This window comes from Artibeus jamaicensis, unplaced genomic scaffold (assembly GCF_021234435.1).
Source record: "Artibeus jamaicensis isolate MK-2021 breed Jamaican fruit bat unplaced genomic scaffold, CSHL_Jam_final scaffold_614, whole genome shotgun sequence".
NCBI lineage: Eukaryota > Metazoa > Chordata > Mammalia > Chiroptera > Phyllostomidae > Artibeus > Artibeus jamaicensis.
The window spans coordinates 8,253,160-8,270,239 of NW_026522050.1; the positions used below are offsets into that span (position 1 = coordinate 8,253,160).

Genomic DNA, 17,080 nt, shown 5'->3' on the forward strand with positions numbered 1-17,080 from the left:
TTGGATGGCCCATAAATGGCACCTCTGGATGAGGCCCTTCTCCCAGGCCTTACAGGAGTGCTACTGCATATCCTTTGTAGGCAAATTCCATGACCTTCCTTAGCTGTGGCTAATTAGACCTCAGGGGTATTCCACCATCATTAGCAGATCTTGCCAACAAGCCAATTATGTCATATAACTTAACTGAATTTTGAGAACTTTCATGGCATTCATCTTTAATGTTTAATTCCCTCCTGAAGTCCACATGAAAATAAAACTTCATGGCAAAAGGGAAAAGAGTTGGCCATTTATGAAATTGAATTTTGGTAACAAATGAACCTAATATGGATTTTGTATATTTGGTGTTGTGTAAGTCAAACAGTCACATGGGTAACTAACCATATGACTTTTAAATTTTTCATTATCATAGTTCAGTTTTTTAATCAATCCACCACTCATGGTGATCACAATTTTTAAACATTGTTAATGTATTATGAAGGCAGATTCAACTGAATTTTCAGGTGGACTTGAATTGCTCCAACGTGTCTGGACCACATCACCTGAAGACAGAGTTATCTTCACTGAGACAATTTCCAGTCTAGAAGCCAACATTTGTTTGAGTGCCTATCAAGTGCCAGACACACTTAATCTTTATATCAACATTGAGTCAGATACTATTATCCTTATTCAACAGATGAAATAACTAAGAGTAAAGAAGCTGTTTGATGTAAGTCAGTAGGCTGTGACCCTTGCCTTACATTGGCTTAAACAGCAAAGGTAATTCCCTCAAATGGGTTGAACCTCTGAAACCTTGACTATTTGCTGTAAAATGAAGATAAGTTTGCTCCCAAAAATGGCTGTGAGAGTGAAGCCACTACTAGCTCAGTAAATGGCACAAAGTAGATACAAAACAGGTGTTAAGTGCAGATTATCATCACTGACTGTGAAATGGATGACATTTGACCATGACTGTTAAAATTGTGTTATTTCTATGAGGCTGTACCTATGCCACCCAAATCAATGAATTCTTTAAAAGAATGAGAATATGTTTTCATTTTAACCATGAAGCACAAATTTGTTTTTTACTTACCAAAGTGACTATTTGCAAGTTATTTAATACTCACACACACAATACATTCCACACAAGTCAGTATGACTAGTTTCGGCATTAGGCAACTAGAGACAGTGTTTGTTGCACAGGCATCTGACAGTTTTAACATAAATGTTAAATACAATATTGTGAGATAAAGAAATAGATTTACTTACAAATGTTGTCATTCACTGATATTTTTCCCTTTGAGTGCATTATTTCCACTTTATTGCTCACCACATCCCTCTCCCACACACAAAAAAAGATCTCTACTTATCCATTGCTCACCAAATCCTTCTCATGTTGCTAGATTTTTCCCTAGAATTATCCTTTAATCCTTAATACTATATATCTGAGAAGCAGATAATATTTCTTCTTTGTGGGTCCCAGAAAATATTGCTTCAGTCCCTTCTGAGGAAGGCTGGTGAGAATAACCTGAGTAGCCTCTAAACAAGGCAAAGCTATCAAAAGGGCCAGGGAATGTAAAGATTGTAGTCTGTGCCCAAGAAGGATGCAGGTAATAGGACAGACACTAGAGTGGCTGTACTACAAAACTCTAAGCAGCTGCCTCTTCCATCCCCTAGGCTGAAAAATAAGGATATCTTATCTCACCAGAGATTAAATAAGGCAATGTAGTTTTTCTAAAAATTCAAAGTTTTCTCTCTTGCCAACATCACTGCTGTGGTGTCTGCTTGCCCTTGCAATGATTATCTCATAAACATTTTGGAGAATTAATAGAGAAGTTATGATAAGATATAGTTGCAGTATTATCACAACCAGGTAAAATCCAATTGTTTCTTTTGTGAAAAGCACTTCCTTATTTCTCAGAATGCTTTATTTATTCATTCGCCCATTGATTCACTTGCTTTACTGTCCAAAACTTCATTGGTTCCCATGCTAATTCAATAACCATTTATGAAGGCCCTGATTGGAGTGGAATGGCTTCTCTATAAGGCAGGATGCAGAAACATGGGCCTGCTCTCAAAGACCCCCCTGCCTACTATATGTACAGCCAACATTCTAAAAAAAGAGAGAAAAAAATTCAACAGTGTCAAAGACATGCACTCAAAGCATGGAGAGAGGCCACAATGTTATGTGTTTTAGAAAAATATAGGCACAGTTGTGTAAAACTACCCATGAAAAAATACAAATAGTAAATAGAGCAAAAGAGTATAACTTTATAGATTTATTGTAATGCTGAAACAACATATGTTTCTCTTTTTACTTTTCTGTGCTTTTTAATTTTTTGATTCTCATACATTATTCTAACTTTTAAAAAGATATTAGTATTTACAACAATTTTAATACCCTTCTGAATGTTCTAATACCATTTTTATCTCAGTTTTCATTTTTGTGCTCTCAGAAAAATGACAATCTCTGAGAAGATTAAAGAGTAAAGAAATTAAGCCTATTTTCTTGTTAAAAGATGTGACTAATTTGATAAATTATAAAGCTCTGTGTAGAGGTTCATCATTATTAGTACAAGTAATAATCAAAAATTAATGTTGACTACTTCATGTAAGCTAGGGCACTGTGCAAAGCGTTTCATGTAAATTATATCATTCAATATTTTCTAAAATTATATAGGGTTGAAATTTACATTTGTTTGAAAGTTCCTTTTTATTTTATGAATAGAAAGCTTGAAGCATGGAAAGGTTGGACCTTGTATTGAGGACACTTAGAGTTAATGAGGAGCAAGGACATTGAGTTAGTGAGGACCAGACGTGTAGATACAATCAAGTCTGTCTGGCCTCAAGTCTTGCTTTTAACCTTGGCCCCACATTACCTCCCGTGTAAAACCTTACCACAGTAGCCAAGATATTTCTTTAACATCCACCTTTCTTTATTTTTTGACCCTTAAAATTTTCTATTTTATTTATTTTTTAAAGTTTTTTAGAATTTTATTTATTTTATTTATTTTTTAAAATTTATTTAATTATTGTTCAAGTACAGTTTTCTGTCTTTTATTCCCATCCCAGCCCACCCCACCCCCAGTGCTCCCCACCTTCCTCCCACTTCCACTCTTGTTAGTTTCTGTCCATGTGGCCTTTATATTTGTTCCTGGGAATCCTTCCCCTTTTCTCCTGAAATCCCCGCCCTTCCCCTAGATCACTGTCCGTGGGATTGCAAATTAGTACAATCACTATGGAAAACTGTATGGAATTTTCTCAGAAAACTAAAAATGAATATGCATTTTGACCCAGCAATTCCACTGTTAGGAGTATATCCTAAGAACCCTAAAACACCAATCCAAAGGAACCTATGCACCCCAATGTTCATAGCAGCACAATTTACAATAGCCAAGAACTGGAAGCAACCTAGGTGCCCATTAGTAAATGAATGGATCCAAAAACTATGGTACATTTACATAATGGAATTCTATGCAGCAGAAAGAAAGAAGGAGCTCCTACCCTTTGCAACAGCATGGATGGAACTGGAAAGCATTATGATGAGTGAAATAGGCCAGGTGTTGAAAGACAAATACCATATGATCTCACCTTTAACAGGAAGCTAAACAACAAAACAAACAAGCAAGCAAGATGAAAACAAAGACACTGAAATAGAGAACAAGGGGACAGCCACCAGAGTGGAGAGGGGAGGGAATTTCAGGGGAAAAAAGTGGAAGGATTTACAGGAACTTGTAGTATAAAGGACCCATGGAAAACAATTAAGGGGGATGGAAATGGGAGGGAGGTGGGGAGCACTGTGGGGATGGGCTGAGGTGGGAGTAAAAAACAGAAAACTGTATTTGAACAATAATTAAATAAAATGTTTTAAAAAACAAAAATAATTCCATGGTTTGGTGGAACCAGAGGTAGAAGGTGGGAATGGATGCAGTTGCGGGGGGTGGTTAGCAGGGGAGATAATAGCCACAAGTGTATTTGAACAACAATAAAAAGAAGAAAGTTAAAAGAGCTTTACAAAGTGGAAAATGAGCATATTAGCCTACATTCAGAGAGAATACAATTTAAATACTCCAGGTATATTAAGTGGTTTGATTCTCAGCAAATACATTTGTCCTTAGTTACTAATCAAAGAGAGAAAGACACAGGGCTTTTCAGAACATGACATATGTCAAAAGGTAATTTCTTATATAGTACAAATGGCTTCATCATTAAAAACTTCCATTAGTGACTAAAGCATCATCAAAAATGTCCAGGGGATTAAAGAATATAAAATAAGAATATTTTCATAATTATTAACTATTGTCAAAGAGCCTTCTACTTTTTAATTATTTATTAGAAATACTTTTATTATAGGAAGAATATATTTATTAATAAAATCTCCATCAAAGTTTACATAGATTACAGAATGAAAAAAGTACTCTTCAAAAAGTCAGAATTTTCCAGCTTCACAGCCCAAACGTAACTGTTCATTCCTTGAATATTGTTCCAGGTTTTTCAGGATCATATATATCCCTTTTGATGTAAAAAAACTGAATTATTTTTCATCATTTCTAAAATTACAGCAATACGGCATAGCTTTCTAATACAATTTTAAGCTGTAGCAGTATCTGATTTATTTGTTTAGAATTATGATAGCTATTTTTTTATTACTGATTTGGGACAGTATTTTTTTTTATTTTATTTAGTTATTTTTCAAGTACAGTTTTTTGTCTATTTTTTTCCCATCCCAGCCTCCCCCGCCCCTTGCTCCCCACCTCCCTCCCATTTCCACCCCCCTTAGTTCTCGTCCCTGTGTCCTTTCTATTTGTTCCTCCAAATCCCTCCCCCATTTTCCCCTTAACTGCCCTTCCTTCTCCCTTCTGGTCACTATCCCTTGTTCTCTATTTCAGTGTCTTTGGTTTTTGTTTGTTTTTTTTTTCTGCTTGTTTGTTTGTTTTGTTGTTTAGCTTCCTGTTAAAGGTGAGATCATATGGTATTTGTCTTTCAACCCCTGGCTTATTTCACTCAGCATAATGCTTTCCAGTTCCATCCATGTTGTTGCAAATGGTAGTAGCTCCTTCTTTCTCTCTGCTGCATAGAATTCCATTGTGTATATGTACCACAATTTTTGGATCCATTCATTTACTGATGGGCACCTAGGTTGCTTCCAAATCTTGGCTATTGTAAATTGTGCTGCTATGAACATTGTGGTGCATAGGTTCTTTGATATTGATGTTTTAGGATTCTTAGGATATAATCCCAGCAGTGGAATTGCTGGGTCAAAAGGCAGGTCGATTTTTATTTTTCTGAGAAAAATCCATACTGTTTTCCATAATGGTTGTACCAGTCTGCACTCCCACCAACAGTGAACTAAGGACCCCTTTTCCCCACAACCCCCTCCAACATTTGTTGTTTGTTGCTTTGTTTATGATAGCCATCCTGACTGGTGTAAAGTGGTATCTCATTGTGGTTTTAATTTGCATCTCTCTGATAGCTAATGATATTGAGCATCTCTTCATGTGTCTCTGAATGTTCTGTATGTCCTCCTTGGAGAAGTGTTTGTTCAAGTCCTTTTCCCATTTTCTAATTGGGTTGTGTGTCTTCTTAGAGTGGAGTCGTGTAAGTTCTTTGTATATTTTAGAGATTAAACCTTTGTCTGAGGTAACGTTGGCAGATATGTTTTCCCATACAGTTGGTTGTCTTGCTAATTTAATACTGTTTTCTTTAGCCATGCAGAAGCTTTTTATTTTGATGAGATCCCATTTGTTTATTCTTTCCTTTACATTCCTTACTCTAGGGGACATATCAGTAAAGAAGTTGCTGCGTGAAATATCTGAGATTTTGTTGCCAATGTTCTCCTCTAGGACTTTAATGGTGTTATGACTTACATTTAAGTCTTTTATCCACCTTGAATTTATTTTGGTGTATGGTGTAAGTCTGTGCTCAAGTTTCATTTTTTTGCATGTAGCTGTCCAGTTCTCCCAACACCATTTGTTGAAGAGGCTATCTTTACTCCATTTTATGTTACTGCCCCCTTTGTCGAATATTAATTGACTGTAGAGAGTTGGGTTGATTTCTGGGCTCTCTGTTCTGTTCCATTGGTCTATGTGCCTGTTTTTATGCCAGTACCAGGCTGTTTTGATTACAGTGGCCTTGTAATACAGTTTGATATCAGGTATTGTGATCCCCCCTACTTTGTTCTTCTTTCTCAGAAGAGCAGCTGCTATTCGGCTCGTTTATGGTTCCATATAAATTTTTGAAGTGTTTGTTCTATGTCTGTGAAATATGCCATTGGTACTTTAATAGGTATTGCATTGAATCTGTATATTGCTTTGGGTAGTATGGACATTTTGATGATGTTAATTCTTCCAATCCATGAACAAGGTATATGTTTCCATTTGTTTGTGTCTTCCTTGATTTCGTTCATCAGGGCTGTGTAGTTTTCTGCATACAGGTTTTTTACCTCCTTAGTTAGGTTTATTCCCAGATATTTTATTTTTCTTTTTGCCATATCAAATGGGATTTTTCTCTTTATTTCTGCTTCTGCTGATTCACTGTTGGTATACAAAAATGCCTTTGATTTCTGGATATTGACTTTGTAACCAGCTGTTTTGCCAAACTCATTAATTAGTTTAAGCAGTTTTGGGGTAGAGTCTATAGTATTTTCCATGTACACTATCATGTCATCTGCAAACAGTGACAGTTTTGCTTCCTCCTTTCCTATTTAGATGCCTTTTATTTCCTTTTCTTGCCTGATCGCTGTGACTAAAACTTCCAATACTATATTGAATAGAAGTGGTGAAAGTGGACAACCTTGTCTTGTTCCTGATCTTAGTGGAAAACCTTTTAGTTTTTTCCCATTGAGTATGATATTGGCTGTAGGTCTCTCATATATGGCCTTTATTATTTTGAGAAATGCTCCCTGTATTCCCACTTTGCTGAGTGTTTTTATCATAAATGGGTGTTGTACCTTATTGAAAGCTTTTTTCCGCATCTATTGATATGATCATGTGGTTTTTGTCTTTGCTTTTGTTTATGTGATGTATTACATTTACTGATTTGCGAATATTGAACCATCCTTGCATCCCTGGGATGAATCCTACTTGATCATGGTGTATGATCTTTTTGATATATTGTTGGATGCGATTTGCCAATATTTTGTTGAGTATTTTAGCATCTATGTTCATCAGCGATATTGGCCTGAAGTTTTCTTTCTTTGTTGTGTCTCTATCTGGTTTTGGAATTAGGATGATGCTGGCTTCATAAAAGGAATTTGGGAGTTTTCCATCCTTCTGGATTTTTTGAAATAGTCTGTGGAGAATAGGGGTTAGCTCTTCCTTAAATGCTTTGTAGAATTCTCCTGTGAAACCATCTGGTCCGGGGCTTTTGTGTGATGGGAGTTTTTTGATTACTGCTTCAATTTCTTTTGCTGTTATTGGTGTATTTAGATTTTCTGCTTCTTTTTCAATGAGTTTTGGAAGATTGTATTTTTCTAGAAATGTGTCCATTTCCCCTAGGTTTTCAAATTTCTTGGCATACAGTTCTTCATAGTAATTTCTTACAATCTCTTCTATTTCTGTGGTATCAGTTGTAATCTCTCCTTTTTCATTTCTGATTGTGTTTATTTGTATCCTCTCTCTTCTTTTCTTGATGAGCCTACTTAAAGGCTTGTCTATTTTGTTTATCTTCTCAAAGAACAAACTCCTGGATTCATTGATCCTTACAATTGTGCTTTTAGTTTCTATGTCATTTAATTCTGCTCTAATCTTGGTTATTTCCTTCCTTCTGCTTGCTCTGGGCTGTCTTTGTTGTTGTTCCTCCAGTTCTTGCAGGCGTAGGGTTAGGTTGTTTGTTTGAAATGTTTCTATCTTCCTTAGGTAGGCCTGTATTGCTATAAACTTCCCTCTCAGGATTGCCTTCGCTGTGTCCCATAAGTTTTGGGTTGTTGTGAGATCATTTTCATTTGTTTCCAAAAACTTTTTTATTTCTTTCCTAATTTCATTCTTGACCCATTGGCTGTTTAATAGCATACCATTCAGCCTCCATGTTTTTGGGTGCTTTGGGTTTTTTTTCTTTGGGGTAGGTTTCTAATTTCAGTTCCTTGTGATCAGAGAAGATGCTTGGCATGATTTCAATTTTCTGGAATTTTTTGAGGCTCATTTGTGTCCTATGATGTGGTCTATCTTTGAAAATGTTCCATGTGCATTTGAAAAGAATGTGTATTTAGCTTCTTTGGGATGAAGGGCTCTGTATATATCAGTTAAGTCCATTTCATCTAGGGTGTTGTTTAATGCCACAATATCTTTGTTGATAATTTGTTTGAAAGATCTGTCCATTTTTTATAGTGGGGTGTTCCAATCCCCTACTATGATTGTGTTGCTGTCAATATCTTTCTTGAAGTCCTCTAAGATTTTCTTGATATATTTGGGTGCCCCTATGTTTGGTGCATATATATTTACAATGTTAATGTCTTCTTGTTGGATTCTTCCCTTGAGTATGATGAAGTGACCTTCTGGGTCTCTCTTTATGGCCTTTTTTTGAAAACTATTTTGTCTGATATGAGAATTGCTACCCCAGCATTTTTTTCTTGTCCTTTTGCTTGGAAAACTTGTTTCCAGCCTTTCACTTTTAGTCTGTGATGTTTTTTTTGTCCTGAGGTGGGTCTCTTGTAGGCAGCATATGTGTGGGTCATGCTTTCTTATCCATTGAGCTATTCTGTGTCTTTTGATTGGAGCATTTAATCCATTTACATTGAAGGTTATTATTGATAGGTACTTATTCATTGCCATTTTTGTACCTGTGTTCCTCTCTGTCTCCCTCTTATCCTTCCTTGCCTTAAAGCAGTCCTTTTACTATTTCTTGTAGAGCTGGTTTGGTGGAGGCATATTCTTTTAGGCTTCTTTTATCTTGGAAGCTCTTTATTTGGCCATCTATCTTGATTGAGAGCCTTGCTGGGTAAATAACCTTGGTTGTAGGCCTCTGGTTCTCATTACTTGGAATATTTCTTGCCATTCTCTTCTTGCTTGGAGTGTTTCCATTAAGAAGTCAGTAGGTAACCTTATTGGGGCTCCCTTGTATGTTATTTCTTTTTTCTCCTTTGCTGCCTTTAAGATTCTCTCTTTGTCTTGGAATTTTGCCATTTTGATGATGATGTGTCTTGAAGTGGGCCTCCTTGGGTTCCTCTTGGTTAGGACTCTCTGTGATTCCTGGATTTGTGAGACTTTTTCTCTCATCAAATTAGGGAAATTTTTTCTCATTACTCTTTCAAATACGTTTTCTATCCCTTGTTCTTCTTCTTCTCCTTCTGGTATTTCTATTATTTGGCTATTATTACGTTTCATATTGTCTTGCATTTCTCTTAATCCCTCTTCATTCTTTCTGAGCCTCTTTTCATTTTCTTGCTCTTTCTGTGAGATGCTTTCTACCTTGTCCTTCAACTCACTAATCCTATCCTCTGCTTCATCTATTGTACTTTGGGAACTTTCTACTGTGTTCTTCAATTCGGAAATTGTATTCTTCATTTACTCTTGTCCCTTGCTGATACTTTCCATTTCCTTTTTCATGTTGACGTAGTTTGCAGAGAGATCATTGTAGTTCCCTTGTAGTTTCTGGTAGTTCACTGTGAGCTCTTTGAACTTCATAATAACCAGTGCTTTGAATTCACTATCTGATAGTTGATCAGCCTCTATTTCATCTAACATTCTTTCTGAAGTTTCTGCTTTTTCTTTCATTTGGGGATTGTTTCTTTGTCTTCCCATTGTTTGAGACTCTTCTTGTTAGTCTCTGCTTCTAAAATCGATCTGTTCTGAAAGCCTGGTTTTATGGTGTAAACTTCTGTGGTATGATCTTTGTGAAGTTCAGTGGTGCAGACTCCTTGAAGTTTCTTGATGTTCTTCATCTCCACCTACTCTCACGCTGGTCCTCGCGCTGGTCCCTGGTTGGTCGCCTACCACTGCTGAATGTCCTGGCTCTAGTAGCCGCCTCCTCAAGCACCCAGGCCCCTTACTACGACAGCAGCACAGGGACTGGGAATGTCCCTGCTCCCGTAGCCAGCTCCTCTGCTACCCAGGGCCGTCACAGGGATTTGGAGTGTCCAGGCTTCCATACTTGACTCCCCAGAGGCTAGTCCCGTTGCTATGGCAGCGGCACAGGTGCTGAGAATGCCTCAGCTGCGTAGCTGACTCCTCTGCCTCCCAGGACCATCACAGGGGTTTGGAGTTTCCAGGCTCCCGTACGTGACTCCCCAGTATCCACTCCCGTTGCTATGTCAATGGCACAGGGGCTGAGAATGTTTCACTCCTGTAGCTGGCTCCTCTGCCTCCCAGGGCTGTCACAGGAGTTTGGAGTGTCGTGGCTTCCATACCTGACTCCTCGGTGTCCAGTCCCGTGGCTATGGCAGAGGCATAGGGGCTGAGAATGTTTCGCTCCTGTAGCTGGCTCCTCGAGGCCCAGGCCCATCTCTATGGTGGTGTCACAGGGGCCTCCAGTGTCCCAGCTCCTGCAACTGACTCTTCTGTTGCCCAGGCCCGTAGCTATGGCATCAGCATAGGGGCCGAGAATGTCCCAGCTCCGGTTCCTCACTCCTCACTCCAACAGTCTCCCAAGACCGTCACAGGGGATTGGAGTGTCCGGCTCCCGTACCTGACTTCCCAGCTCCCAGGCCTGTTGCTCTGGCGGCAGCACAGGGGCCACATGTGTCCCAGCTCCTGTAGCTGAATCTGCCACTATCTGGTGTTTCAGCGTTGGTCACAATCTCTGCTCTTTTAATTTCATAAATGCTGGGTAACTGATGGTTTATTGGGCTGTTTCTCTATAGATATGCCAGGATTTTCACCCATGAGTACAGGAGCTAGCATCAGCTCTGTCTTACTCTGTCGCCATCTTCCCAGCATCCTCTCAGTATATTTCTTTTTTTAATTTTAATTGTTGCTCAAGTACAGTTTTCTGTCTTTTACACCCATGCCAGCCTAAGTAAAATATTTAAATATTATTAAATAAAACTTCCCATGCACCTCTAATTCAGTGACACCTTTGATTAAAACATTGTTTGCTAGACTTCCAGACAAGATGGAGGCATAAGTGGAAACACTGTGCCTCCTTGCACAACCAACTTTAAATACAACAAAGTTTTCGTAACCAAAATGCAACCAAAACACATAAAATTAAACTGTACAGGGGTCCAAAAACAATGAACGATTCAGCCAGACTGGTAAGAGGGGCAGAGTAAGCAGTTGGTTAAACAGGGTGGGGCAGGGCAGGAAAAAGCAGACAGACTGACTTGGGAGTGCAGAGCACCCACTGGCACATCACAGGTGCAGGATGGCAACAGGAGGACCCAGTGAGGGCACGAGGTGGCTGGCTAACCTAGGTCACACATTTTCCTGTGCAGATAAACCAGGCAAAGGAGCAAGCAGTGAGATAGACCACACAACCCAAGGCCCCTGCACCAGGAAATAAAGCCTAAAAGCACCAACTGGACAAGCTTTCAGGGGTTGAGATGCTGGGAGAAGCTCTCAGGATCACAGAGAATTTGTTGGAGAGACCCACAGGGTCCTGGAGGGTGCACAGGCCTTGTGGGCACCAGGGTGGGGCCCAGGGACCTGGAAGCTGGCACCAGGGTGGGGCCCGGTTTACTTGAGGGAAGCAGCAGAGAAGACAGAAATTCAAGAGAGAGCATGAAACAAATGGCCTTGCCCCTCTCTGACCCTGATCCCACATACAGCATCACAACCCAGCTACTGTGTTGGCCTGCCATGGTAAAGACCTAAGGATCTGCCCCTCATGCATAACAGACTCAAACAGACCAAAATAAGCTCAAGAAGAACAGCTCAAGGACTTCCACCAAGATGGAGGCGTAGGTGGGAACACTTTTCATCCTCACACAAGCAAATCTAAAAACAATAAAGTTTTAACAATAATAAACATAACCAAACCACACAGAAAATCGAATACAGAGTTTGGAAAGGATGACCCACTCAGCTAAACCGGTGAGAGGGGCGAAACCACCACCAGAGCCAGTCGGGCAAAAAAGATCCGGGTGGTGCACAGGCAGCTGGGGGCGCGGATCCCAGGTGTGGGCTAGCTACTGGCAGAACCCAGAGAAGAGATGCTGCTGGCTGTCTGCAGTCAGTCGCACATTTGCACACAGATAAACCAGTTAAGAGGCAAGCTTTGAGACAGTTCTCCCTGTCCTCAGCAACTGGCACAGGGTGGCAGACTTGCACATTTGTGCTCGGATTTGCAGGCAGGGGCGAGAGGTGAGGAGGACTGGGCCAGCAGAGAGGACTGCCATTGCTCCCTCTCTGACCCCGCCCCCACATACAGCCTCGCAAACCTACAACCTGGGTGACTCAGGAACAGTAAACACCAAGGGACCTCTCCTCCTATGTACCGGCATGAACAGATCAAAACCTGGCTCAAGAACAACTCAGAGCCCCAGAGCCAATAAATCTAAGCAATGAAGAAATAGCCAAACTTTCAGATGCACAGTTCAAAACATTGTTGATCAGGATGCTCACAGAATTGGTTGGTTATAGTCACAAATTAGAGGAACATATGAAGGCTAAACTAATTGAAATGAAGGGAAATGCACAGGAAAACAATAATAATGGAAAAGAAACTGGGTCTCAAATCAAAGGAGTGGACCAAAAGGAGGAAAAAAATGACTAAACAGAAAAGGATGAAGAAACAAGAATTCAAAGAAATGAGGAGAGGCTTAAGAACCTCCAGGACACATTTAAAAGTTTTAACATCTGAATTATAGGGGTACCAGAAGGGGAAGAGGAACACCCACGTGGAGAATACTTATTTGAACATATAATAAAGAAAAATTTCCCCAATCTGGCAAAGGAAATAGACTTCCAGGAAATCCAGGAAGCTCAGAGAGTCCCAAAGAAGCTGGACCCAAGGAGGAACACAACAAGACATATCATCATTATATTAGCCAAGATTAAAATGAAAGACAATTCTAGAAGCAGCAAGAAATAAGGGGATAGTCACCTACAAAGGAGTGCCCATCAGACTGTCAACAGATTTCTCAAAAGAGACATTACAGGCAAGAAGGGGCTGGAAAGAAGTATCCCAAGTCATGAAAACCAAAGACCTACACCCAAGATTGCTCTATCCAGCAAAACTTTCATTTAGAATGGAAGGGCAGATAAAGTGCTTCTCAGATAAGATCAAATTCAAGGAGTTTATCATCACCAAGCTCTTATTATATGAAATGTTAAAGGGGCTTATCTAAGAACAAGAAGATAAAAACTATGAACACTGAAAGGACAGCAAACTCACAGTTATTAACAACAACCTAAAACAAAAGTAAACTAAGTGGACAGCTAGATCAGGAGCAGAACCACAGAAATAGAGATCACATGAAAGGTTAGCAATGGGGGAGTGGGAAGAGGTGAAGGAGGGAGAAGGTACAGAGAATAAGTAGCATAGATGGTAGGTAGAAAATAGACAGGGGGAAGGGCAAGAATAGTATGGGAAATATAGAATCTAAAGAACATGGTCATAACTAAAGGGGGGAATGTTGGGGGAGGGGTGTGCAGGGTGGAGAGGAATGAAGGGGAGGAAATGGGACAACTGTAGTCGCATAATCAATAAAATATATTTTTTAAAAAACATTGTTTGGTTGCAGTTCATTTAAAACAGTATTAGTTGAGTGTGATAAATGAGAGATGTTGTAATAATTACAAGCTCTGGTTGGAAGTTTCAATCATCTCTGATGACTATAAAAGTAATAATTAATTGACTACTACTTAATTTTAATATATAGTTTTTAATAGAAGGTAAACACCCAATGGAGGGAGCTTTAGGCCATGAGGAAGGAAGACTTAGGGGAGAACAGTGAGCAAAGTTTCATAAAGGAGAAACATGCATCGGTTCAGGTAAACATAGAGATGATCTCTCTAGAAACTGCTGTCATTAATCAAAAAGTTGTAAGAGATAAAATTATACACAAATGTTGGACAACTGTGAAAGCCAGGTCATATAATTCTACTTTGTTATATTTTCAATAAGCAAAGAGAAGTTTTGGGGACATAAGACATTAACTTAGCTCCTGACAAGATGTACACATTATATCAGACCAACACATTCAGGGGTTTATCACTGAACTCATTCATGTTTCCTAACACTCCTGCACATTCCTAACTCCCTGAGCTGGGGAACATCACAGTAGTGGAGGGTGTAATTTTCCCTTCTTTTTTTTTTAATTTTTTTTTAAAGATTTTATTTATTTATTTATCTTTAGAGTGGAAGAGAAGGAGAGAGGGAGAGAAACATCAATGTACGGTTGCCTTTCGTGGGTCCCCTGCTGGGAACTGGCCTGCAGGGAACCAGCCTGCAACCCTGTCATGTGCCCTGACCGGGAATCGAACCGCGACTGTCTGGTTCGTAGGCTCGCGCTCAATCCACTGAGCTACACCAGCCAGGGCTCTCCCTTCTTTAATTCTTACTTTTACCTCTTGAAATTTTAAAGCAGTTCAAATATATTTGATGATGCAAGTCTCCCCTTTTCTCCCAGATAGACAAATGCCTCTATCACCTATTTACCTATATCACTGTGTGTTGTTTTAACTGAATAACATAATCTTAGGTTACATATTATTCTTTTTCTATAATCTTATTCTTCAAACAATTTTCACTATTGTTATTTCACTTGACCCGCACATTCCTTTATAAGGTAAGTGTGCCCATTTGCCTGGTTCTTTCAATGTGGAAACTCTGACCTAAGATACAGAAAATTCTTCTGCTAAGATACAGTAAAATTATATAGTATTTCTCTTTCATTGTTTGGCTTATTTCACTTAGTATAATATTCTCCAGTTCCATCCATGCTATCACAAAGGGTAAGATTCTTTCTTTCTTTCTGCTGCATAATAGTCCATCATGTAAATGCATCAGAGTTTTTTGATCCATTCACTTATTGGGAAACCTAACCAACAAAACAAACAAGCAAGCATAATATAATTAGAGACATTGATTAAGAGCAAACTCGCAGTAACCACAGGGGAGGTGGAAGGGGATAATGGGGGGGGGAAGGAGGATGGTTTGTCAAGAACATGTAGAAAGGACACATGGACAAAACCAAAGAGGGGTAGGATTAAGGGTGTGGAATGAAGATGACTGAGATGAGTGGGTTTGGTGGGAGAAAAATGGAGACAACCATACTTAGGCAACAATGAAAAATAAATGAATAATAAGGAAGGAAGGAAGGAAGGAAGGAAGGAAGGAAGGAAGGAAGGAAGGAAGGGAAGAAGGAAGGAAGGAAGGAAGGAAGGAAGGAAGGAAGGAAGGAAGGAAGGAAGGAAGGAAGGAAAAAAGGTTTTCTAAGTACAGTTATGTTAAAATTAGAATGAGGTACAACTAGATAGCCTCTCTCTCTAGCATTCACCATCCATGTCACATAAAAGTGAAAACCATTTCATGTGTATTTCATATAATTTTGTAGGATCATGTAGAAACTAGAAAAGAGAAATCCTGAGTCCTCCAAAAGAGACAAGAATTGTTACCTTAACTTTCCAGTCTAATTCAAGAATCAGGTTCTGTATACTACCTGATGTAGCAAATATCAAACCAGAAAATAGATACCTAAAGAAATAAGAGTTTAGGAGAAGCAAGAGTAGAGAATGATTGAAGTGAGTACAGGAGAGATAAGAGTGAGAGATGAGAGTGAGAGTGAGCAGAACCAAGGAAAGAAGAGTCAGATGGTATAGACAGAAAGGGGAGGGAGCAAAAGAAAATATTAGGGAGGATAGGTTCATGCAAAATTTCATCACCAAACTCAATTTCTGTCTTCATGACCTACTGCAATATCACTTCCCCAAAAAGAGTAAAATGGTACAGTTATGGGTCATGAGCAATGACGCCCAAGGGTCTTGAAAACCCAGGAGAAGAGAAAACAGCCCTATCTTATTCTCATCCTAAATCTCTTCAAGTGGGGGGTCCTACAAGAGAGAAACTTCTGCCAATCTGGTCTCAATGCAATCTATGATTTATTGGCCCCTCAGGAGCTAGAGATGTTCTTGAGAGTGCTGATACCAAGGAAGACTTAGGGACCTGGACCACTCTAACTCTTTGTTGCAGGAACTTTGTTCAGCAGCTGCATCATGTCTTACAACAAAAAATAAATGTAGACTTTATCAAATCAATCTCATCTTTATTTAAAAACTAACAATATTCTACTCCACATACTCCTCATGGCATTTTGCACTTCCTTATTTCTGATGGTGTAAATCAAAGGATTGAGCAAAGGGGTTAGGATGGTGTAAAATATTGTCACCATTTTGTCAAAGGAGAAAGTGGATGGAGGTCGGGCATGTGTGACTATGCAGGGGACAAAGAACAAAACCACAACAGCAATGTGAGATCCACAAGTGGAGAGAGCTTTTCGCTGTCCTTCAATACTGTGGGTTCTCAGAGACCACAAGATGACACCATAGGAGACAAGCAACAAAGAGAAGATTATGATGCACATAAATCCACTGTTGGCCACCACAAAAAAGCCAAAGACACGAGTGTCAGTGCAGGCCAGCTCTAGTACTGGGTACAACTCACACACAAAATTATCGATGACATTGGGGCCACAGAAGGGCAGCTGTAAAACAAAGAGAATTTGTATTGTGGAATGCAGGAAGCCCCCTGTCCAGGCCACTCCCATCAGAATGCCACAGAGCCTCCAGTTCATGACAGAAGAGTAGTGCAAGGGCTTGCAGATGGCCACATATCGGTCATAGGCCATGACTGTGAGGACAATCATCTCTGCTGCAGCAAAGAGGTGTCCAGCAAAGAGCTGGGTCATGCAGCCCTCAAAGGAGATGGTTTTCTTCTCATGCAGAGAGTCCACAATCATCTTCGGGGTGATGACGGTGGAGAAGCAGGCATCCAGGAGGGACAAGAAAGCCAAGAAGAAGTACATGGGGGAGCCCAGGAGTGCTGAGCTGCTGATGATGGTCACCACAATTAGCAAGTTGCCCCCAAGAGTTGCCATGTAGCTCAACAAAAATATAACAAATACTATTTTCTGAACGTTTGGATTCTGTGAAAGCCCCAAGAGGACGAACTCACTTACAAAGCTTTGGTTTTGCATGATTTCCAAGGAAAAGCTAAATGCCACAAGAGT

The 17,080-nt window shown here is 39.6% G+C and overlaps 1 protein-coding gene across 1 annotated transcript; it reads right to left on the minus strand.

Annotated features, from left to right (window-relative positions):
• Positions 1-16,117: 16,117 nt before the first annotated feature.
• Positions 16,118-17,080, minus strand: LOC128626494 (olfactory receptor 4C15-like). The gene has a single exon (XM_053659060.1). It carries the CDS (start codon positions 17,045-17,047, stop codon positions 16,118-16,120), a length of 930 nt encoding a protein of 309 aa, XP_053515035.1. The 5' UTR covers positions 17,048-17,080.